Source organism: Uloborus diversus, chromosome 10 (genome assembly GCF_026930045.1).
Source record: "Uloborus diversus isolate 005 chromosome 10, Udiv.v.3.1, whole genome shotgun sequence".
NCBI lineage: Eukaryota > Metazoa > Arthropoda > Arachnida > Araneae > Uloboridae > Uloborus > Uloborus diversus.
In genome coordinates, this window is record NC_072740.1 from 122,308,809 (window position 1) to 122,335,360 (window position 26,552).

Genomic DNA, 26,552 nt, shown 5'->3' on the forward strand with positions numbered 1-26,552 from the left:
ACAATAATAAGGCCAGACTTCAGTAGTTCGTGTTAAAAAAAAACGCATCTCATTTCACCCATAATTTATGTGTAGGTGTCAACTAGAGTATGAGCTAATGCTATTTTAAAGATTTTTTTTTTCATTACACTGTCCATCACTTTTCTAAAAAAAAAAAAATCCTTACAGTAGGTATCCAGAATATTACCATAATATAACCTACTTCAAATATTGCTTTAAGATGAATCTTTCTAAGTTTCAGTTTCCCGGACAAACCTTACAGTAGTTCTGTAAGCTCACAAAGTTTGAAAACCACTGGTTGGGAGTATTTTAGCACAAAATATTAAGTAGACATTAAAATTAGTAAACAACAAAGTAAAAAGGCATTAAACACAAGAAATGAACTTGAACAATAATTCTACATAATTACACGATGTGCAAGCTAATAATAACAAACAAATTCAGTTTTTTTTTGTAAGGTCCAGTGGTATAAGCAGGTAAATAACACGGGGGGGGGGCAAGCCCTTGGTGTCCTCCTCCACCTGATATGAAACTTCTAGATTAAAAAACAAACGAAGTTCATTTAGCATTTATTTTAATCTTAATTTAACAATGATACGGACTAGTTCTTAAAAAAATGATCTATAAATCGTAATGCTAACATTCGACACGGGTTTGAATTTGATACCACTAGATGAAGTAATAAGTCAACGTTATGTACATAACTGTTTTTAAATTTTGCAAGCAATATTATATTTTAATGGAAATTCTGAGCTTCCAATCGAAAAAAAAAAAAAAAAAACCTTTTGCATACTTTTAAGTAAATTTGAAGAATGCACAATAAAATTGTTTTTTTTCCCCCAGCTTTATTTTTTAAAGGCAGTTTGGATAGGTGCCATTTGAACGTTAAAACCATTAACTCGCGTGGTTTCTTTTCTTTTGGTTTTTAAAATATGCGGGATGTATTTAGATGGTTTTAAAAATACGGATATATTTTCTTAAAGTTGAGAAGTGAGGGGTCAGATGTTAGTATAAATGGAAGTGAGGGAGGCAAGGATAACTTTTTGAAGACGGGGAAGGGGGGGGTGGCACTGCGGGAAGGGGACGTGTCACCCATACTTCTAGCACTGGTAAGGTCCCTAGGTAAAGACCTATTGAGAGAAACAGCTACACTTCCGTAAAGTATAAATACAAATCCTGACTTCACGTTTAGACAACGTAAATAAAAAAAAAAACAAGCGTCATTAATACAGTAACTTTTGGATGAAAAGACGAGCTCTGTGCTAAAACCAAAATTCTGACATGATTCAATTTTTAAAATTTGGCAACGATTTCAAGAGCAAAATAACATTTTAATGTTTTAAAAACTAGCTATCGAGTAACATCATAGTTTGTAAATATATATTGTACGATAATTTACTGAAAGACGAACTGTTTCATTGTAAAACGAGTGCTAACATTTTTCGGAAAAAATAATAAAGCGATCTGTTTTGAAAAATATATTCAGCTACAAGTTTTCCCAATAAAACAGTTGGAAATTACTGCTGTATAAACTGTAAACTTGGAACGGTCTAAAGTCTGACCTTTGAATTGAACTTGGGTCTTGGCTTCTCAACAAAATAAGTTGAGTAATATTTCTGGATGAATAATTTACTGCCTAAAAAGTTAAGAGAAGACCTCAAAATTTGCATATCACTCCAGAAGAAATGCAACAGCACCGAACAGGCTTCAGTCCAAAATGAAGAATGTCCATTACATGAAAATTTCAGGACTCCGCAGCATGATTTGCATCACCAGCACTATAATTTTCAAACACCTCTAAAGTCCAAACAGATCGTCGTCGTTTTTCCAGAATTTCTTCCATTGAATGGCAACGATCCCAAGTAGCTAAACTCTTCATGAAATCTGTCGGATTTTGCGCTGTTTCTTCCCCTGAAGTTGATACATCTGCAGAAAAAAGAGAGAAAATCATTACATATAAGTTGTGTATCTAAACACAAATTACAACATTAAAAGAAAACTTTTTAAGACACGAACAAAGTTCATGAAAGAAAGTTTCACATTGAACGAGGGAAAAAATAGTAATTGTATAAAAATGTAAATAGTCTGGTGAATGCGAGAGTTAAAGCTTGACCAAGCATGACCTTGAAGAGAAAACATCATTTGTATTATTTATAACAGGTTGTTATTATTTTGCAGTAAATAGGATAAATGTTTTGGCACGGTATTTGAAAATTATTTGGAAAGAAACGTTTTAAAGTAAAACATTGTATTATCCTTCATGCTGACCCTGTAGTGCGCTCTCTGAACAAAGTACGTTCTCTAGTTCGTATTTTGGTATATCTCTAAATTCTTCTCTACTGCATGGTTCTAAACGACTCAAACTTATTTTGAACAATGAGCAATTCCACGGGAAAAGTGGACCTTTTTTCCGCACATGACAGCTCATATATTTTCCTAGCAGTACCCGCACGCCGATGCCCGTGCTAAGAATTCAAAGGAAGTCCATTGAATAAAAAAAATTCAAGCCTCCCCCTCTCCCCCAACCTCTAATGTGAAATGATCATTTTTCTTCAACTAAAATACGTACACATCTTTTCAAAAAACCGATTAAAGTCTGTTTGGAATTAAAAACTATTCGCCAAAACACATAAAAAGATTAAGAGTAGCTTTAAAACTTAAAATAATACTTTAACTGTATTGTTCATCGTTTAACACGCTAAGCAACCACGCTATCGTAACCCTGCCCTTTAGCGAGTGAAGTGTTTTTTTTCTGGAATTTAAAATGCTTCGCCAAATAAACAATATTTTAATAAAAACGTTATAAAGAATAAACACAATTGAATAATACGACAAATCAAGTTACTTACTTAGATAAGTAACTATCTTCAACTAAAAGAATAAAAACAAACGTTCAAGAAATAAGGAAAACAAAACCCAATAGAAAAATCCTGCAAAATCAAAGTATGTACCTGAACATCGGCAAAAAAAAAAAAAAAAAAAAAAAAAATCAAAAATCAGTTCGCTGATCACAACAATCCCACAATAGCGTAGCCGACCACGCGTCTGAGCTGCGTGGAATACTTCCTCGCAACTATCGACACTGTCAGCCAGCGCCCTCTCGATGAGTTAACTTATTCCACCATCTATTAGGAATTCATAGAACTAAACTTACCTCGCCATCTATTAAGAATCAATAGAACTAAACATTTAATTAAAACATTTAATTTGCAATTACAAATATTTCGGTCAATCTGATTTAAAAAAAAATAAAGCCTTCGCAACAAGTGAACTATTCAACACAAAAAGAATTTTTTAATTCGAACCAGTAGTTTCTAAGATTAGACAAACAAACGCTTCAACTTTATATTATTAGTACGGATTAAAAGCAAAAATTTAAAAGAGTAATGGACACAATTTTGTTGCTTAAGAAATTACAAACTTGTGTGTGACCTTCTTAAGCAAAACATTTTGTTCATTCTCTTAAAATATGAGCTGTCACGTGCGGGACATAGTGGCGGCTAATCTGTGGAATGGCCCAAACATGCTATTTGGGTAAAATGCAGTCAGCCCATAAATAACATTTCTTTCTTTTTTATATATATATATATAATTCTCAGGGGGAAAAAAGCAGAGAATATCCTTTCTCCAGAAAGTGGCACTCATAACAAAAAGTTTGGCCACCCCTGAAGTATCGCGTGTCGGAACGCAGTTTGCTGTAAAAAAAAAAAAAAAACCTCCGAGCTTTTTTTTTTTCGGTATTAATTACCTGAAGTAAAGGGCACTAGTTTCTAGCCAACTGAGCTAAGAAACGAAAATGGAGACTGCACAGGAGAAAGTGCAGTGTTTGCTGTGAATAACCGAAAGAAAATCTCCAACAACTGAAAAAAAAAATCGATTATTGTCCGTTTTCCACGAGAAGGCACTTGACTCCGCCTTCGTCACGAGGCATCCAATGATTCCATTTCGCTGTTTTTGGCAGAAGGCATAGTCGGATCATAGCATTTTATCGTAAAAGCAGCAGTTTTAAAATGTAAGAATAACAAAAGTAGTGTTACAAATTCTGTAAATAGTAATTATTGTAGTAACGTAACCTGTAAATAGTTTCCCGTAATGAATATACAACCCCTTTTCATTCGGCTAAAGTATACAACCCCCCTATTTTTTTTTTGTTCATTGATAAAATTTGATAAAGGTCTACTATTTTCCAGAAGCGTTTGGAATATTTGAGAGATTTCTTTCGATGTTTATAAAGGCGTCCCGCGTGATAAAAATTTGAGTTTTGATTGAGATTTCGAACTGAGAGCGTATTTGCTCTGTTTATTGCGAGGCATTTCGCTGTGATGTTTTCGTATTTGGAAGTAAATACGTGTGTAAACGTTGAGTTTGCGGTGTTGTGTGATAATTGCTCAATTGCTGATGAATAATTTAGCAGTTGTTGACGATCTTTCCTGTACATAGTGTAAATAAATTTCCTGTGTTTTTATCAAGAACTGTGTCTTCATTTCAAGAAAGTGGAAGTCGCACCGAATCCGTTACAGTAGCAACAGATAAGTGAAACAAGTGATGTAAAGGCAACAAAGACTTTTGTTGCACATTAAAACACATGCCAAGATAAGGTTGTCTGGTTGCCTCATTTAGAAGCACGGAGATATGTTTACCGATCACCCCTGCGTAAAATTGAACTCTGCTTTCGAGAAGGCGGGGCGAAGTGCCTTCTGGTGGAAAACGGATATTATAAAGATCTACGAAGTGTGACATTTAGTGGATCTTTATAGCACATCCGGCAGAAATTTCTTCGTATGGTATCGATGATTTATTTTTCGCCGAACTATAAAATATATACACTGTGCTTTCTCCTGTGCAGTCGGCATTTTTATTTCTTTGTTCAATTGGTTAGTAATTAGCACGCTCTACTTCAGGCAATTAGTACAAGAAAAAACGTTCCGAGTTTTTCTTTTTGTGCATCAAAATGCGTTTTATTTTACCTGTTAGTGTGTTTGTTGTTTAGTTTAGAATGGTAAAGATCATTCTCAGACACACACACACAGCCTGTATTTTAAAAATATATATAAAACAATTGTAAAAGAATGGCTAATGTGAAAGCAAGGCCTCAGTATGTGTGGAAGCGCAGTCTTCCGTTAGAAAACCTTAAGGAAGAAAGGAGATAAATTCACCTGAGATTCCGGTCAGACAAAACACAATACTCTGAAGTAAGAATGTCAAGGCTTAAATATTCTGAACTGCTGAAGCGCAACTGGAATATTTCATTTCTCGTCTACGCCCAATAAAATATTTCTTTCTTTAGAATTTGACATTGGGAAAACACACAGCTAGTAGTAGAATACTCCAACTATCCGAATCAATTGGGACCGGACCCCATTCGGATGATCAAAAAATCGGATAATTGGATATTTTTTGAAAACAAGGGTCTGCTGTTATTCTTTCTGCATGTATGTTGAAAAATGGGAGAAAGAAAAATACGTTAAAAGAAAAAGAGCTTTTAATGGATCAAATGAAAAGGCAACAACTCGAAAGTGCTGCCCCTTCACTTTCGAAAGTAAAGGGGCTTTGCCCCTCCACTTTTCTGAGTGCAAAATGAACGATCGATCGAAAAATGATACAATTAATTGATTCACGTGTTAAAAGAAAGAAGAAATAACTTAATAAATGCACTTTACATTTTCTCATGTTATTAAGGGGGGGGGGGAGAAGGGAGTCCACCTCGTGACCATCTGTCCCGATTTTCGGGTCAATGAACCAATAAGGACGATAAAATTAAATTTTAAGAAAGTCATTTTTAGAGGCACCGCCCTCCTAGTCGGCTCTCCCCTTCCCCCGCACCTCCTGTGACCCCCCCCCTACTTTTTTGGGGCACCAGCCGCCTATTACAGCGAAGCACCACAATCAAGAAGCAAAACACTTTACTTCATCATAGCAGACATAGGATGAAAGCGGCGTTTATCCCCAAGATGGTGGTCGTCAAGGGTGTATATACGAGGGGGGACCCAAAAGAAACCGGACTAAAGGTGCGATGCCAATCCTAGATGTAGTCGAGTGTTCTCCAGCTAGATGGCTCTAGTAGAGACCTTCACAAGCCAGCTGTGCAAGTGGCATCAGTTTAGTTTATAACGTCTGATCGTAGTGTTAGTTTTCTCAGGTGTTGTTGCTTTCCGCCTGCGAAATTATCATGGCAGATTTAAAAGAACGAACTGTAAGCTTGAAATTTTGCTTCCTGCTTGAAAAGTCGGCAATGGAATAGCTTACCAAATGCTTCAACAAGCTTTCAAGAACGATGCTATGAGCCGTACAGAAGTTTTCGAGGGGTTTGGGCACTTTAAACGTGGTAGTATGAATGTTGAAGATCATGCTCGCTCTAAGCGCCCTTCAACGTCTCGAAATGATGAAAACGTTGAAAAAATCCGCCAAAAAATCAACGAGAGTCGTCGTTTTACGATTGACGAAACTTTAGAAGAAACAAGAATGAGTTGGGAGCTCGCTCGAGCGATCAGAAGAATAGTTCCGTCACCATGATAACGCTCCCGTACACACAGCCTTCACTATTAACCGCTACTTGTCCTGTCAGGGGTGGCCAGTCGTTTCTCGAACCCCGTATTTGCCAGACCTAACCCCCTGTGATCTTTTCCTGTTCCCGAGGATGAAAAAAATTCCGAAATTGAAGCGTTTTGATGATGTAGAGGCTGTAAAACCTGCTTCGCAACGGGCACTGAACATGGTCAAAGCTAAAGAGTTCCAGGGGAGCTTCTAACAGTGGAAAAAAAGAATAAACAAGTGTATTTCATCTAAGGGTGAACACTTTGAAAGAGACAAAAGAAATTTTGTGAATAAACTAATATATAAATATTTTAGAACAAAAATCCGGTTACTTTTGGGTCCCCCCTCGTAAGTGGTGGGCCGAAGGAACCCTGGCTCCTCCCGAGACAAATTTAAAACTACTCATTGTTATTTTAGCATGTCAGTATTTTCAAACATAACTTTGGCATGTTAGCATAATATTTCGCTTGGGCCATTCCCGAAATAAATTACTATAAGTCTAACGAGTAAACTTTTACTTTTATAGAAATAAAACGTCTAATGTAGCCAGTCAAAGTGGAGACGATAGGGTTCGTGTGAACTAACAGCTTGAAGGGCATAACAGATATAATAATGATAAAATTAAAAAAAGCGCCACTTGAGTGATTTGCGCCTACACATGGTAACCAGTTTATTTACGCGGCAGAGTACAGAAATATTACGTGACATAACTTCATGCTAAGCTAAATTTCAGTAGAACAAAAGAACTGCACTCAATAAAAACATAACAATGGAAACCCAAAACGCAAAAATGTTAAGCACAGAGTAATAAAAACAAATCTGATCTTTTTTTGCGAAAATTAAAACACTATTACGTCAGAGACATAACCCTGTTTTGGTTTGTTTCCCCTGAACTGATGGATAATATATAGCACCCAATGCGACTTTAAAATGATGATAAAACTAAATGAGTTTCATAACTCACTATTTAATTGCCAAACGCTTCAAGAACGAATGATTTAGAGAACAAACTAAACATTGAAAGTTTTAAAAAGATTTTAAGTGTGCTCACAGATCAAAATTGAATGACAAGCAGAACTGCTCAATAAAAGCAAGATAGTATTGAAATTTTGATTTTTTTTTTTTTTTTTTTTCTGTTTTTGTGTATGCACAATAAAAGTTCAACCAAAACCTTGACGATTACGTGAAAAAATACGTTAGTAGTGACGTTAGTTCTCTCGCGACTTTTATGGTTGTGTGGTGAGCTTTTTGCACTGATGAAGGGCACCATTGTAGCCTTGAAATAGGGGGATTGAATTGAGGAAGATTTCCAGTCAACGTGTACAAAAGAGTAATTTTATCACTCTAAATTTAAATCTCTTTAGATTTTTTTTAAATTCCAAAAATTCAGTCCTCCTCATATATATATTAGCCAAAATCACTGATCGAGTAACGCTCTGACGTCACTTTCAATGAAATTATTTATAAACATGGATTACTTTACAATGGAGAGTAATTATTGAACTTTGTATAAATTTTTACGAGAAGATTTCGATAGCTGTGATACTTGGTATTTTTGCTAATTTGTTGCCACCAAAAAGAGTTAATGTACCTTGACTTCGCTAATTTAGCCAGAAAGGAACAATGAATTGCCCAAAATCATGCGACCAAAAATTTCAGCGATCAAAATATCCCTAAACAGGCAGTTATTTACTAAATTAAATTGCATTTTTCAACGGCCATACCTTGACGGGGTGATGTTCTAGTTACTATTAAATAGGCGTAAACACTCCGTTTCACGGATTTTCTGGTGAAAACCCTATGTGAATTCCTGAGCTTCAAATGACTTCTGCCGAATTCGACAAAGATCCGACGTATACTTAATTTGTATTTGTATAGGGTAAGCCTGCTATGGGAGATTTTCACTCTCATGCAGGGTAGGGGGCAAAACCCTCTTAATGTGAATTTCTGAGCATCAAAAGACCAATATGTCAAATTTAGCAAAGATCCGAAGTTAATTGGATTTTTTTGAGGAACACAAACACATACATGCATTTTTATATAGATTATTAAAATTAGTCTCTATAAAACCTATAAATAAAAATAACATTTAAAAATATATATGATGTTACCGATACGTAGTTAATTGTTATGTGTTAGAGCTGAACGTCAGCATAATGTGCAGCTATTCCCTTCTTGCATCTAAGTCTTCAATTTTGCCTTTTACAAACGCTTTAATACCCATAACTCCTAGAACTCAGTTTGAGAAAACACGAAAACTTCCAAACCTGCGAAGTACATTTATATGCTAAACCATAATCTGCATATTTCGGTTTCTTCTTCTGGGAGTCATATTCAATATTCCTGATCAGTTTAAATGTTCGTTTTGCGAAAATTTCATTCCGTGTTCATGTCATTTTGCGACACCATTTTTTTGAGGTGATTTACATATTCAATCGATAAGTATTAGGCGAAATGTACTTGTTCTTAGAATAACGTCTTCTGACAATTATTTACGTATATATTTATTTGGGTTCATATCACAAAATGGCTAGGTGCTCGCACCATTTTGCAGATAAGAGTATATAAAAGAGCAAATGAGGCTAAGACCATCGGCACGAGTAATAACAAAGTAAACAGAAGAATGATTAGAAAAATTAAAAATGCAAATTGTCACATTTAATTCGAGACATAAAAGTTTTGTTAATGCTCAAATCCGGAAACTGCCCCCAAATTACTATTAATGGTTGTTTGATGAACATTTAGCATGCAAAGTCGTGACAGTCTCTCATAAGTTATTATTATTACTCCTGCCCGTGAGACTCGACTTTGAGTTAAGAATTAAACGGTTCATAAGTCATGTTGTAGCCGGACGATTTAGAGATGCTTGTAAATTTTTATAAAATGTTGGAATGAACTTTGATGTGGAACTTTAAAATTTCATGAAATGTTCTAGCATCTAATATACGATGTTACAGTATTCGTGTGGTTCCCTTGTCCCGTTCGTCACCTGCGGTAGCTCAATGAAGTAAAAATGTCCCACCCGTACCCGTGCAAATGGATTGAGCAAGATGCATATACTCGTTCCGGTGCTCCTGAATCTTAAATAATAATAATGACAAATTTAACTTTAAAAAAATGTACTAGCTTTTGCAACATGTTTTTAGGTATCAAAGAATAACATTTTTACTTCCTTTTTCAAAAAAGGAAGTATTGTATTCGCGAAAAAATTTTCACTCAAAAATCGACCTTAATTTCCATTTTTCTCACCCCCGAATGAATGCTGAGTGTTTTTTTTGACCCGATCACACGTGGATAAATGCCTAGGAATGTAGACACCCGAAATATCCATTTTGACGACCCCCGAGTTAATTACAACGAATTTTCTCGTGACGTCAGTATGTATGTGCGTATGTGTGTATATCTCGCATAATTCAAAAACGGTATGTCCTAGAAAGTTGAAATTTGGTACGTAGACTCCTATTGGGGTCTAGCTGTGCACCTTCCCTTTTGGTTGAATTCGGATGTTTCTAAGGGGGTCTTTTGCACCTTTTTGGTGGGAAATCACTGTTAATTTCAATGTAAACTCAAGTGGTGTTATAATTTGTCGGACATTTGGCGATACATCGCCAGTCTTTTGGTCGCCAAGTTTCGTCGCCAACTTGGTGACAAATTCGGCGATTTTTTTAAAATTTGGTTTCAATTTGGCCACTGTTGGTGATATTTAGAAAGTAAACAATTGAATCACATTAAAATTGCCAAAAATGGGGAAATGACATTAAATTGGAGTAAAAGGAAGTCATGTGATGCACACATCAGTTCGTTATTTTTTTTTATAACAATGAAAAGATAAATATATACTGTTATTACACTTCGATAACACGTCATGAACGTTGCTCTTATGATAGGGCGGTATGTTTGTATTTCATTTTCTGCGTAGTTCCTACTCTGTGTGTTTGAATTTTGAACTATAATATCACTTACTCAATCTATTTGCACAAAGGATGCATTTCTTTGCATATTTCCCCATTGTACCTAGAATTTTATACTTTGGCTTTTAATGTTTTACATTCAAATATAAGGAACCATTATCAATCGTAATATGAAGTATCAACTTGCTAAAAAGCTTTCCTGTATTTAGAAAGTTATAAAAGGTGTCCCAAAATTGACGCAAGATTTGAATTTGCCGCCATTTTTGCAATAAATGGTTGGCAACCCTGAAAAAAGAACAATTTCACAGCTGAGAGTTTAGGGTAATCAAAAGTGGAGCGTTATACGATACAATAACGCGATTTCATTATTGAACAATTGTTTCAAAAATAATGAAAGTTGAGGCTGGTCAAGCAGTTACTGTCATTGGCGCTCGGTATCGCAACACGGTAATGCACGGGTGGTTGTGGGCTTGTTGACATAGACCTTTGAATTCAAATAACCCCATAAGAAGAAATTTAAAAATGTTAAATTACACGATCTAGGGTGCCAATTCTGATGACCGAAATGAGAGAGTACGCGACTAGGAAATGCCTTATGCAGTAATTGAAATGTTTCACTCTCTCTAGCTGTATGGTACAATAACACCCCATTTTTACTAACCTTAAACTCTCAACTGTCAAATTGTTCTTTTTTCATGGCTGCCAACAATTTATGGAAAAAATGGTGGCAAATTCAAATCTTGCGTTAATTTTGGGACACCCTTTAGTTTGTACGTGTTCCGGGCGTGATCGTGTGTTTCGGACGTAACTGTACGGTCACATACGCAACACATACAAATCCTTATTTTTCAAGCATAAAAAAAAATATTTTTCTTAAACTCGACACGTCATATCGCACTCCGGCAAGGAAAGTGACAGAGGGAAAAAAAAAAAAAAAAACAGAATTCGAGAAAATCAAGGTTTTACGCAATAGTCGATTTTAGTGATTTCGTCTCAATTGTTAAAATACGCGTAAAACCCTTATGATGTAATGTTAACTATTTAGTTTTTCTTGTCTATATTAATAATGCATATTTAAAGTTAGAAAAATTTTCTGCTAAATTGTGAAAATTTAATGATGTATCAGTATTGGTTATATCGTTTTTACGCCACCACGCACCAGGTATGTAACCTAACTTTGTGCGAGTTTTGCGGCAGGAAAGAGCAACATTTAGATTTTAAATCAGTATACGTTTTTCTCAAACTTTGAGTTGCGTCACTTTCCTTGACGGGATGCGATATTATGATACAGAAGGATCCCTTATATTCGAATATATTACGATTAAAAGCGAAGGTTTGAAACTCCAGGGATGGAGTCCGAAACATATGCAAAAAAAATGTCAAACCTGTGCGAATGGATTGAGCAATCATTGGAATTTGGTCGAAGCCATTTCGAATTTCCCTTTTAACAGCTCAACTTCAAAGGAAAGAGATGATAGTTCTGAAACTAGAGGGTAATATACTATTAGAAATATATTTAGGGTTGATTTTTTAATTATTTATTTTTTCGTAGGGAACAGCGTCCTGGTGCTTCTTTGGTGTGTTCTGTTGCAATTTCTATTCTTTAACGGTAAAATGAAAGTAATTGAAGGAAAGGTATATTTTTCCTGTAAAGCAAAATTTAGTTCAGAAATATTTAAAACGTGGCAAGGGTGTCCAACCTAAGACCCACGGGCCGCATCCGGCCCATAAACAACAGCGAGAAGCTTTTAAAAAAAATTTAAAAAAAAAAAACTTTTTTTTTTACTTGATAATATGTATACTTCCTTTCAAGTATTTTTAAATAAAACTACTCCCAAGAAATCTCAAAGACGACCACTGAGCGCTTAATTTAAAAAGGAAGTGGATGGGGGGGGGGGGCATTAGCACGAATTAGACCACCTGAATTAAAATATTATTGGATTTATGGTAAGCTTCGTCACGAAAAATTTACAGCGTGGCTCTGGAGTAAAAAAGGGTATTAGTCCAACTAAGAAAATACGGACGAGTTGCATAAATTACAACCAGTTTCGCTTTACAATAAATAACAGAAATCGATTGCGTGAGTTAAAAAAAAATTCTTTTTTTGAGTTATTTACTCTGAAAGTGAGAGTCCTTCAAATTTGTGTCGATAATGTCATTTTATCATCTTTCTTAAGCCGTCCACTCATCTATACGACTTCGCAAAGTGAGCATCTACATTTTGCACTCTCCTGTTATTTTCCTTTTCCAAAGAAGCTGATGACGGCTTAGATAAATGCGATTGACCTATAATCATACTTCACGAAAGAGTAGCATGCAAACATACGAGATAAAGGGCAAAACTGGGAATTTTCTTTAGTCGCCAGTCTCTGCTAGCAACAATTTCATTAGCAGCCACACTTAAAAATAAAAAAATAATTAAAAACGCAAAGTGCTGAACGAATTTCAAAAAAAAAAAAAAAAAAAAAACTAGTAATAATACAATTAAAAATAAGTTAATAAAAATAAGTAAAAGTAAAAAACATAAAAAAACAAATAAATTTAGGGAAAGATAACCTCTGACTACGGTACGTTCTACTAAGATAACTTCAAGCATAAATTCTCGAGTAATGGCAGTACCAGTCCTACTTCTTGACGAAAGAGACATTTTATGTTTCAATGGTAGAAACTTCTTTGTTTGAGCAAGTGTTGTATGTAATTTCATCAGTCTTTTATTCGCGAAAACATATTTTAAACTAACGTTTAAACTATAAATTATTGCTAACCATTATGCAATTTGTTTCGTCATTACTATATTAATAGAGCAAAAATATTAACTAAATCAGACAGAAAATTATAAAAGTTCGACTTTAGATGTCTCGCACGCGGCACATGTAAATAAATTAAATTTTAAATAACAAAATTATTTGATAAAAATATAACTAGAAGCATCTCTATACCAAATGTAAAGATTATAAAAACACATTTATTCCTGTTAAATTTAAAAAAGTACTATCTTCAACAAAATTATGGTGAAATTATAGAGTTCGATTGTTCCGCACGTGGAGGCGGAATGTCCCTTTATCAGTCACAAATGAAAAAGAAAGCATCCAAAAGATACTCACAAACGATTTTATTGTCGCTCTTTAAGGTACAAACCATCTCTGATTCAAATAAACTTTAATCTTTAACTGGTGACCGCCACCAGTGGTGAGGGACGTTTTTAGTAACACCACTGCGTGAGGTGTATGTAACCCCAACGTTATTTTTCTTGAGCTATCCACAAATTTGTATATTAAACTCGGAAAATTTCTGAATGATTTTGTACTATTTATTTTTGAAACTACTGTTAAGTGATATACCAATACGTATAAAGTCATATACGTTAACAGCAAGAGCGCCCATATAGGGGGTCAAGGGGGGGGGGGGCTCAAGCCCCCCCTTTGAGATGAGAACTTCCCTGCTTTTAGTGCTTTTTTCTTTGCGAAAATTTAAAAAGAAATTCTTTTATATCCATCAATGAATAAGTTACTAAAAGTGTCAAATTTTAGTATCTCTAACCTGTACTGAAATCGGTTTCCATAGGGAAAATGTTCTGCTAAACTATTAGGACAATTTCTAAGCCCCCCCCCTTAAAATTTTGCATATAGGCGCCCATGGTTAGCAGGAACTCAGAACAGCGTGTGGTCTTCACCCTAGAGAAGTTTGAAGCCTATTCAAGATTATATGGCAAAATTACGATTATATACATATAATTTATTCCGTTAATGTGAAAAAGATAGGGTTGCGATTTTGATTACGATTATGAGAAAATACACCCGGCGTATTATAATTACGATTAAAGCCAATCCCGACTCCTGGGGATGGCGACTTAGGCGGCCGCCTAGGGTGGCAGATTTTAGGGGCGGCAAATTTCAAACAATGCTGCTAAAAAAAAAATAAATAAATAAATAAATAAATAAATAAATAAAAAGAGTATGTCCCTAGATACAAAGCATAGTTCGGAATTCAACTAGAAATTCAATTTAATTTTAGAGGCAGCAAATTGCGTGATTTAAAAATCTTTTGAAAATATTAATACAGTAAAATCCCTCTAATGCGGACACTAATAGGACATTTTTTTTTGTCCGCATAAAAGGGGTGTCCACCTTTGAGGGGTGTCCGTTAGGAGGGGTTTTATTCTATCTGTTTCAGTGCCATAAGATGCATTACTTTAATGTTAAAGAAGAAAATTTAAAGTGTATAAGTAAATCAGTGCTTGGAGATGCAAAACCCAGTTTGAAATTAAACAAGAAACTCACTTTAATATTTTAAGTATTTTACTTTTATTCCTTCTTTATCAATATATTTGAAGCACCGTTTATACGTTTTTGAAGGGACTGTATGAAAAAAGCGTATAAATGAAAAAAAAACGTATAGTAGGAATACGTTAATATGCATTAAACTGTGCTGGGATAAAATTAAAAAACGTATAATTGATAAAAACGTATAAAAAAGAAACGTATAAACGGTGCTTCACTATATTATATTATTATTACTATTGTTCAATGGGGAGGGCGGCAATTATCACTATCGCCTAGAGCGACTGAGCTACTAGAGCCGACCCTGATTAAAGCAGATATCTTCAACCTGGGTTCAATGAATCTCTAAGGATCCCTAGAACTTTAACAGGGGTTCCGCAAGTAATAATTGTTTGCTTAAGTTAAGCGCCATAACCTAAGTCAATTTTTGAGGCTTTTAAAATAAACACAAATATTTTATTTGTTGCTTTTGTTTGTCATTCATAGAACATATTTTAGAGATCCAACAAAAACGCAGTTAATATTCATTAGCATATTAAGATGTTTTTTATTGTGATAAAATAATGCAGCAAAAATCGTTCTTTAAATTAGGATAAAGCACTGATATTGTATTTTTTCTGCTCTTTGGTCAAGGGGTTTCTTAGAAAAAATGATAAGCTCAAAGGGTTTTCCATAATGTAAAAAGTTTGCATACCCATGGATTAAAGAAAAATAGAATCAATTACTGTCGATTACGATTACGTAATCATGAGTGCTACAACCCTGATTTATACTAGTTGAATTCCGGAGTAAAACAAAAATAGCAATTTTTATTTTTCGCAAAAGGCAACTAATTATAACATTTTTATGCATTCCAATGGCATTCTAATTTTATCATGTTATTTCCTGCAAAGAAACAATTAACTTTTTACTGCCCGCCGTGACTCATAAGGTCGAAAGTCACATCACATTTCATAATTATATTTCCCTCTAGAAGCGTAATTCTTTGATTGACCAGTGTGACTTGAGAAGTGTAATATGGCTGCTTGCATTTAGGCTGTTGGTTGGTACTAACTCAAGTTAACATTTCAGTCACAGAGTCAAACTTATTTTGAAAGTATAAACAAATTAAACAATAAAAAACATTCCCCATTTTGTGTCAAATGTGTTATTTTTTAACATCATGTGCATATTCATATTTTTCCCACAGAAAATAATAATTCGAGCATTAGAGGGTTGAACAAGAATGCAGTTTCAAACGCAGTTGAATTACGAAGCGTGAGCAACCTTCGCAGCAAACAAGAAAAAAATTTATTTTAAATGGTTCCATCGTTGCCTTGCTAGAGCAGCACAGTCTAGTTGCAGTTCATGCACCTTATGACAAATGCGATTCAGTTCCAATAACGTAACTGCCGATAGAGATCTATGAAGTCCTTTCCATCGTGTTTTCGTAAGGCGTCGTGACCTTAAACAAGTAGGCTGAAAATGCGGTAGGTGGACAAAGAAATCCCCAAACAATGGGCTGTCTTTATTGAGATAGTTGCAACATTGCCAGCACTCGGACCTCTCTTTAGCTGTTTGAAAAAACTGGCCTTTGGAGAAAGCCAGTCGTGTTCTCATTTCAACCAGAAAGCAGTATTTTAGTCATTGCTTTCAAAAAGGATATTCGAATGCAAAAAAGCGCGACCAATGATGATGTGAAAGCATCTTTAGCAGTTCTACAGAAATGAAAGTTTTCTATCTGTCTCTTATCTATCATACAAATGCAACAACAAGTATCAGTCATTTGGGGTCAATTAGTCGCAATATCTCAATTTTAAACTACCCGATACATATCTTAATCGTTTTATTATACAGTGTGTCTCCGTTTAACCTGCAAACCCTCTATTTTCACAACGGTTAATCCTGAAACCATTCTTTCAATTACAGAAATGGTCGAAATAAGTTCAGATATTAAAAGTTTGAAGCGAAAAAAAAGTGAAAAATACGAAATCTAACTTTTCATATGGTCCCTAAATCCTCGCTATTGTATTTAAGGAAATCACAAGCATTCATCTGGATATGAAACGCCGCGTTTTGTCAATAATTCTGCAGAATTACTTACTTATTGAAACTTCAAATCGCGAAAACAGTATGATTTGATCACTTTTGCTTAGACATTCTTATACCATCGTGCTTGCAATATTTTTATCTACATTTTTATGCATAACTAATGCGAAAACTCGATGAGGGTAGGTCGACCTAGGTCGAATCTTGGACTATTTAGAAATATCAGAAGTGGCAAGTTTAACGTGAAAGCTATTAAAAAGGATGTTATTTACCAAACAAAGAAATAAAGCCTAAATAATTTTTGATCCATAGGATACATGTGCAAATATTTTTAGCAAAAGAATTATGTATTAACCCTTCGAACGGATTATGTTTCTTGTCTGTTTTGATTAACATCCGTGTCTGAGACGGGTATAGATTGGCTACGAAGAGATGGCGGATGAACTGGAAGCTGAAACGAATCACTTCATTTTGTAAAATGTAGGATGTGCGAAATCACGCTAGCAGTAAAACCATCACTGCTTGGGAGTCCTCTTCAAGCACGATCTTTATGATCCGACCCATTACAAAATTAAAAGTGGTCCGTTTCCGCTTCCAGTTCATTCATTAACTCTCCGTGGTCAAGCTATACACATTTTTTTTTTTTTTTTGCAATTTTCGCAAACTGGGCGATTGGTTTTTAGATTGTTAGGGTTTATTCGCATAAAATACAATAGGGTAGAGATATTCAATCTCTTACATTTTGGAAAATCCTTTGAGCTTACCTTTTTTCTTGAAGGAACCGAAGAGCAGAAAAAATAGGAAATCAAAGCTTTATCCTACCAAATTTACAAAATATTTATTGCATTTTTATTTTATTGGAATAAATTATCTTAGTAAGAAAATGAATGGAAAACTAATAGGTGTTTTCTTTTCGGTTTTCTAAAATATATTCTATGAATCATGAACAAAAGAAATAATAAAGCATGGGCTTCAATTCTTGGGTGCATATGTGCCAAGCAGTGGCGCAGCCAAAGAAATGTATTTTTCAATTTAGCACTCCAGAGCTGGTTTTTGAGATTTTCTCGGCTTAGTTTTCTTTGGAAAGACTTAAAAGGAATCACTTGCATATTATCAAATAAAAAAATGTCTTTTTTTTTTTTTTTCTAATTTGTGAGCTTCCCGCAGACCGGACAAAATCTACTCGCGGTGACCTCTGTTCTGTAACTCGAGTATCCCTTTATCTCTAAGATTTCATGGATCTCAAACTCTTCAGAAGACTGTGGGAACTTTCCATTATTCGAACTACCAATAACTCGAAGGTTTTAGCCGGTCCCCAGGGACTTTGAGTCATCTGCAATTGACTATTATAGAATAATGCGTAGTTTTGAAATGTGCAATGTTTCTTTATCAATAGTGACAAAATCACAAGTGTAATTAAATTACAGATATGTCAACTGGGTGGCGTGAAGGAAGGTGCTGGTCTAGTACACCTTCGATCACGGGTTCATAATCTACGGACGAAGTGGACAGTCGATGGCTTTTCGAGATTCAGAAAATCGTTGCACCCATGTCGCATGCGAGATTATGAGGCACGTTCAAGATCCCTTGAGTGCCTATTTGGCTCAGGCAATCTCAGTCAAATTAACTTATGATTGCAATATCGCATCGTCAGAGCACAGGTGCATACCATCTGGTGTGGCATTGACATCCGCGCCTTAATGGTGGAACCTTAAAAAACTGGATGTCATATCAAGGGATTGCACTAGGTTTTAAAAAGCTACGTCATCTTTCTTAGCCCGATTGGGAAGTAAAGGAAATTATTAATTGCAAGGAGGAGTGGAATTTCTAGTTGTTGGTAGCGGTCAATTTGGGAGCTCATTAACTTAACCAGCTGTTTGGACTCTCAACCGAACGTTCAGGAGTGTATCCTCAATCACAAGTCAATAATTTTCATACTGGGCCACGAAGGGTCCTCTCATTTGAAACTTTTCACTTTTCACTCTAGGGTCTCCCTTACCTACTACTATTTATTGTTTAACCAGTTGGATGGGACCCTGAAGACAGCTCTGATTTTTTGAACCAGACCAAAAGCCGAGCAATCCCTGGCCCAGCACCCCCAGAGATATCGTTTCACTCCGAGGACTTTGTGACCACGAGCATATTTAACGTCCCCCAGTGACCATCAATGAAAACGGTGGATCTTCGACCGGCGAGGATCGAACCTGGGAATCCTCCGGTCACAAGTCCGATGCCTTACCGATCAGCCCACCACGGCTGACTTGACACATAATTTACGAACATATTAATTAAATAAAAGACCTTAGGATCCAAAAAAAGATAGAAAGCAAAGAAACATTAGGGGACGAGTGGGAGAAAAATGTTGTTTGAGAGGATTCAAAAGAATTTGCGAAAGTTGCTTTCCCCCCCCCCCTCTCTCTCTCTAATGCTAACGATATTTTTTTATGACCCCCCATTTCATGCTTTTACGCAAAGCAAGTCTTATTTCCTATTCCCACGAGCTAACCAAAGAACATTGAGACAGTCCTCACCAAGAAACCCGAGGAATAATGCAGAAATGAAAAAAGATTGAAATAGGTTGCAATCGAAAGAGCATGTCGAGAAATTTTTTGACACGAAAAGTATTTGCCCTCGTGCCCCCGTAATCGAGATATAAGTCTACCAAAACTTTAAGAAAGCGCCAAATTTAAGACTTGGCAGGAGTTTGAAGATACCAATTTCTCTCCGACGATTTCACCTACTGCACGTGGTAGGACATACCCATCAATAAAGTGTGTGAAAAATGTTTTCCATTGCTCACTGAATCTCGTGAAATTTGGCACCTTTTTTTAAAATTTAGGCAGATTTTAAGACCTCATTTCTTAATAACTGGGACGCGTGAGCGAATAATAATTTTTATGCATCCAGAAAGCTCTTTCAAATGATACAAATTTAAGTTATTGTTCATTATTACACAAACGTATAGTTTCCTTGTCAGATCATGCCAGACAATCTGTGTGAAGTCCTCTGTCGGAGGAAATTTCAAATCCTGTTAAAGCTGCAAAAACGAAACAAAATAGGAACTTCCTAGAATTTTAAAGTTAATTGAAGGAAACTAAAAAGAAATTGCAATTTTTTATTAAGTGCACGATTTCAAGAATTTTTGTTTGAATAACGCTTATTTATTTGAGAACGAGTTCTGCGAAATTTCTTACATGTTGAACATTTTGCTCACGAGAGACCAACACGGAAGGCAATTTTGTATTGTTAATCAATGCCAAGTCAAGCATATACGCACGTCACTTCCGAAAGAAAAAGTGACGTACCTTCCTTAGATTACTTTCTTATTTGAAGTCCTATTAAATCTGAGTGTGTTTCTTTTCTTCAAAAATATAATACGCTATGATGAAATAGAACACATTTAATCATAACCTCATTACAATGAAGGAAGGAATTTAAGTGAATGGAGCATATGTATCGCATTGTAATATGGGAAATCTTAAGCCAACGATCATAAAAAGGATACAATCTTAGGAGCCGGGAAAAAAAAAAGTAACTCCAGACAAATTGTTTATTAAAGTTTATAAAAAAAATTTAGTGCAACAAGGCTTTCGAAAGATTTTTTTTTCGAAAGAATTAGTCGCCAATGTATTTTTTAAGTCGCCCGGGATTTGTCAAACTTTGTATTTAACTATCGGGCCGAAGCGTAAATGGTTTGAAAGTCGGTAAAATCCTAATGGTGGTCATAATCAATTCCGAAGGCATATCGCTCACAGATGTCAAGAGCCGTACATCTTAAAATATTTTTTGAAGTAACACTTATTGTTTTAAAATATGAATTGGGGATGTCCATAAATGATGTCACACTTTCTTTGACATACCCATGTCATGCTCGCTATATTACGTAAACATATTGTTGAGAAAAATTTTATGGTTTAAACCCAAATGTGCCACACTTCCTGTCACATCCTCCCCCTTGTCACAAACTTGTTGAAAATTTTTTTTGTCACAACTTCATGAGCCCTCTCCCCTCAAAGCGTGATATTTTTTGTGGGTGACTCCACTAAATGTTCTTTCTTGTCACAATACTGGTACAAAAATAGTTTACATAACTGGTTTGTGCGAGTTTTTAACGATATAATCAATAATGCCACATTTTTCAAAATTTCTAAGATAAAATTTTTTTTAAACTTTAACTGCACACAAATAAAAACTACAAAACCAACGAGCTATCACAAAATCTTTTAATTTTTTATTTTTGAGTATATTGCGGTATTTGGGTGGAAATCAAAAAACAGAAAAACTTAAAACCATTGACTTTTCAATGCTGTTAGTATTACCACTATTGTTGCCGGATATAGTATGTCCCGTTAGTCTAAAGATTACGACTTTCCTCTATCGCACAAGCTTTCGACCTAGCTTAAACGGAACCCTGGAACCCTACACTTTCCTGGAACTGTGACAGGGGTTCCGAAAGTGATCAATATTTGCTAAATAAAAAAGCCTAAATTTTAGTTGTCGCAAAAACTGTTTATTATTGCTTATTATATGTTTTATATTGTTGATTATTCATAGAAAATATTTCAGAAAACCAAAAGAAAAACCCCATTATCTACATCATTCATTACCTCCTCAAGATGTTTGCATTGTGATAAAATAAAATGCAATAACAACCTTGTCAATTTAAGTAAGATTAAGCTTTGATATAGTTTCTGTTCTTTGATGAAGAAGTTTTTTTCAAGAAAACAGTATACTCAAAGGGTTCACCTAAGTGTAAAAAGACTGAATACCCCTGCTCTAACGCTAAGAATCCACTCCCAAAATTGCGTCACTTTTGCGTCAACGGAAAGTTCTCAGTCACAAATTCCAATGGAGTGACTTGATGATGGACGTGAAAATGACATCATTCCTGAAGTACCAAACAAATCTCAAGTCAAGCACATTATTCACTCGAACATAAAAATTGAGATCTTTTCAGTTGCTCTCTCAAAAAAAGTACTAAGATTTCTAACATCCAATTTGTCACCCACCGTTGATAAACTAAAGATAACCGTGGAGAAAAGATAAGAATTTATTTCCGACGAAAGTTCATTACCCCAGCTCGTTACTGCAAACAAAATGCAGCCTTTGGCTCCATTTTCGCCACCAAACAAAATGCTCGGTGAAATCAATCCTTGCTGGTTCCGATGTTTTGGCCGCGCTATCTGGTACGTATCCATAGGTTTCTAATCTTGAAAGCGGACAAGATCTCCCACTTCCTGGAATTACCACATGAGAGAAGAACCAAGTCTTCACGTCCACACGCTTACAATGGCTCCAAGGTACCGCTGACCTACATAGCTTCGAATGGGAGCAAAATTCTTTTCGGCAACAATCGAAAGTATCTTTCTCCACGCTTCGATTCTCTTTGAAAATCGGGATAAACATCGGTTTAATGAGGAAATTCGTTACGCCACTTTTCGCCCAGAACATTGACATAGATGCAAATTTCCAAGCGGCAAAGGCCCACTCGGTTGCTTTTTATGCTGCTTCATGTTTTGAAACATGTACACAATAAATTTTATTTTTACTACTAACAAATTGAGGAGGTTTCACAAAGAATCAAGGAGGTTATCATTCTTTCACCAGTTAACCTTTAAGTGGATCGCACGCACTCCATATTACTTTCTCCTCCTCTCAAATCAGTTGACGTTTTCGGAAGCAGCTTCACATTATCATCATAACTTTCGGTTACTCGGAAGATAGTATAATACCAAAAATAGGATAAACATCAGTTTAATGAGAAAATTTGTTACGACACTTTCCATCCAGAACATTCGGAGAGATGCAAATTTCCAAGCGGTAAAGACCTATTTGGTTGCTTTTCATGCGGCTTGAAGTTTTGAAACATGTACAATAAATTTTATTTTTCATTAAGAAATTGAGGTTTCACAAAACATCAAAAAGTGGATTATTCTTGAACCAGTTAACCTTTCAGTCAGTCGTGCGCACCTGACAGGTGCATCCCTATTATTTTTTCCTCCTCTGTCATCAGTTGTCGCTTTCGAAATTAGAGCTTCATATTATCATCCTAACTTTCGCTTGACAGCAACTTATTATATAATAAACTAATTGAAAACAGAATAATGGCAATAATGGAATCACTACTTCTGGAAGAACAACTTGGTTTCAGAAGAGGCAGATCTTGTATTGGTAACACTTTTGTCGTGATGAAAATAATTGAGAAATACCGAGAATTTTGTTTTGTTTTTAAAACTTTGAAACGTATATCATCTTTGTAGATTATAAAGACTTTCAATCGTGTAGATAAAGATATACTGCATCTTCTTATAATGCAAAAGAGAGGGACCCCTCGGCATTTAGTTCAAGCACGCCAGTTCGATCCCTATACTAAAATACTAATTGATAAGAAGGAAGTTGAAACCAAAATGAGCTACACAAGGCTGTGGTCTATCCCCAACTCTCTTCAACATTTATATTGATGACATTTTACGAACATGGAAACTTTCAATAAGTTCTGATCCATCTGAGTGTTTCAACTACTGTCGATATATTCCTGTTTGCTGACGACCAAATTATAACTCAGTCAATGAAAATGACCTTCAAAAGTCACCCTATTTACTTCATAAAATTTTTCAAGATTATGATATGAAAATCTCAATTCCGAAAACCAAAACGATGGCACTTAAAGGAAAAGTGCCTAATAGAACTAAAATCGTTATTGATATCAAATGTATCGAGCAAATACAACATTTCACCTATCTAGGATGTGGCACCGCCTTTGACTATGATAGCGATGCCCAACAAAAGCTACACTTGTGACACTCTCGAAAAGATCCTTCAAGGGAAAAGAAACGCCACTAAAATTCTACAAGGTCAAGGCAGTTTCCAATTTGCTTATATGGATAAGAGACATGGAATCTGAGTGCCGGAAGAAGAATCCAAGCAGCTCAGGTGCGGTACCTAAGATTTTTAAAGGGCTGCATACTTATGGATAAAATAGAAAATGAAGATATTAGAAGAGAATTAAAGGTTATTAGCCTCTGTGGAAAAATTTACCAATACTGCAGTGATTGAAATGGCTATATCTGAAGTATGAAAAGGAGGAGACTTCCTAGAGCAGCCTTCAACTACAGGCCAAAAGGAAAGCGAGACCTTGCCAACTGAAGTCGGGACACTTAAAAAATAGGGATAAACGTCTGTTTAATAATAAATTTAGATATTTAAATTCCACTTCCCGTCCAGAATATTAGCATAGATGCAAATTATCATGCGGTAAAGACTAGAAATGCTTAATATTAGGTTTTCCCCCAAGATCTTGCGTTTTCAGTAAAGTTCTTGGTCTTATGGGATTTTGTTTTAAATTCTTGAGTTTTGGGTTTTATTGATGAAAAATACACATTTATTAAATATTTAAAGAATAAAACACTATTTCCCTTAAAATCTAATTTTTGGCACATCAATCTAAGATGGAGCTTTTTTTATTATTATTTATTAATTTATTTTGTTTTCTATGCACATGCTGTGACTAAGTAAAAAAAATATCATTCGGGAAAAAGCAAAAGAACTTTCTCGCACTGGAAGGAACTTCTTCATGTCGTAAATCATTCACTGCCTATTTATTTCCTTGTGTATAACTATATTAAAATATTAATAATAAACTTTTTTTTCTTTTGCAACAGACGATGTTTACACCCTTTCTAAAGAAAATTTTATGATGAAATAATTATCGAGAGCTCAATTGAGTATTTATTGTAATATTTTTTTATTTGCTCAATTTTAAGATAACACCGTGCGGCAAAAAAGAGAGAAAATAAACCCTCTCAAAATGCTGCTGACAACATTCTTGCTGATTCTCATGAAAAATAACATCCAAATATGACCACCATTTCCCCCCACCTCCCACCACACTTTGGAGACCCTCCCCCCCCCTCCTTTTTTTTTCAGTTTTCATCAGTTTCATAGCTATTATTTTCATTTAGAGGCAAACGGAGCAATATGTTAACCGTTAACATTCTTCTAAGAAGCTAGAGAGATTTAAAATTTCAAAAGCATGAATATTTGTAGCAAGGGACTCATAAGGGTATTCTACTCTAAAATGTTTAAAAACTCCTCATAAATTCTATTTCTCCTCACAATTGTTTCACTTATTTTTCAGTGCAAAAGCAGCGTATTGGTCTTACCCTACGAGCTTTGTGCACAAAAATATATTTACGTACTTAGTAAAAATTAAAAGAAAAAAATCTGGAAGCATCGCATGTTGCTTGGAAGCATGATGTGCATGTCCACAACCGACTGATTTTCATCGATCCGGGATTAAAAATTTTCTCACTTATTGGGAAAAAGTTGTTGTGATGCCGAGAGTAAGTACATAATTGAATTAAATTAGAAACGTGTTAAAAATTTAGGATTTGGAAAAAAAAATACATTACTTTCTGCTAGTTTTAATAGTTATAAATCAAGGACAAAGAAAAGGAATATGAATAAATCTATTTTCCTTCTAAGAGAAATTTTATGTTTGATGTTCCTTTCAAAAATCTATGCATCTGTAAACATATTTTGATCTTCATATTAATTATATTCATTACGAAAGGTAACAGGGAATTGGACAGGGAATTTGCTTCAAAAAGAAATAAATCAATTTAGTTTCTTTTTAAAGTGTCTTTTTAAAATGTTACGATGAGGGTCAAACAATAGAAAGCGCAATATAAAGGGGAAAAGAGGGCACATGTGAACAATTTTTTTCATTTCTTAATTTCTCAGAAAATATCATCAATTTCTCACAGAAAAAGGATCCGCATGATTGAACAGTGTTTTTTTGTGTCATGGATTTTTTTTTTTCAGATTTTTTAAAAAATTATTTCTTTACTTTATGGATTTTTTTTTAAAATGTCTTCAATTGTTCACATGTGTCCCTATATGGAGGCTTGTTTCACATGTGCCCTATAGGGAGGTACATGTGAACAAGCTTGGGGCGCAAGTGAACACGATTGAAAAATGCAGGACGAGCATCATATTTCAACGCAAAACTCTTTATAATGAAGCATATACGTATATACCAATTACATTCAAGGGCTTGTAACCTATACTGTGTCGGTTAAAACTGAATTGTACATGTACAGTATGAATTGTGCAGTAACTGTCATTAAGAAATATTTTTTCCAAATTACATAACTGTGCTCACTGTCAAATTTAAAAGTTTCATAGCATGTCCTAATCACTGGACCGACAAGAAAAAATCTTATAGGACTAATGGACTAAACAGAACAAAGAATATTTTATTGTATAAAGTTCATTAAAATTGTTATACCTGTATAGTGCGTTTAAGCTTCATACAGAATATGATGATGAATTTTGAAATTGTTCTAAACTTCGGAACTTAGTAAAAAAACGGAAACATTTCGTCTTTATTTTCCATACCTATATTATATACCACGAAATTTTTGGTCAACTATTTAAATAGTAATTAAAGAATTAAAAAATAAATAAAATAAATAATTAATAATTTATTTTATTATTTTTTATTTTTTAAATTTACTGTTAATTATTGTTACATAATTAATAATTATGCAACACTAATCAACAGTAAATTTACAAACTTATTGCAGCAAAATAATAATTATAAATCTTTACATCCCTTTTAACATTTATAATAAGCTTACACTAAAATTTATATTTCGAGAGGATGTGGGAACTGTTCACATGTGCCCCTACATGTTGTGTTTACAAGTGCCCCGTCATCTATCTTAGAACTAATTTTCAAAAAATAAATTTTTAATTCAATTAAAAAATTTAAACATTGGCATAAATTTACGTGAAT

At 34.8% G+C, this 26,552-nt stretch overlaps 1 protein-coding gene across 1 annotated transcript in view; it reads right to left on the reverse strand.

Moving 5' to 3' along the window:
• Nucleotides 1-844: 844 nt before the first annotated feature.
• Nucleotides 845-26,552, reverse strand: part of LOC129231471 (uncharacterized) — a 37,139-nt gene continuing 11,431 nt past the window's right edge. Inside the window, exon 2 of the mRNA XM_054865796.1 lies at nucleotides 845-1,926. Within this exon, the coding sequence (XP_054721771.1) occupies nucleotides 1,745-1,926 (182 nt within the window). The 3' untranslated portion in view covers nucleotides 845-1,744. The remainder of the gene's footprint in view (nucleotides 1,927-26,552) is intronic.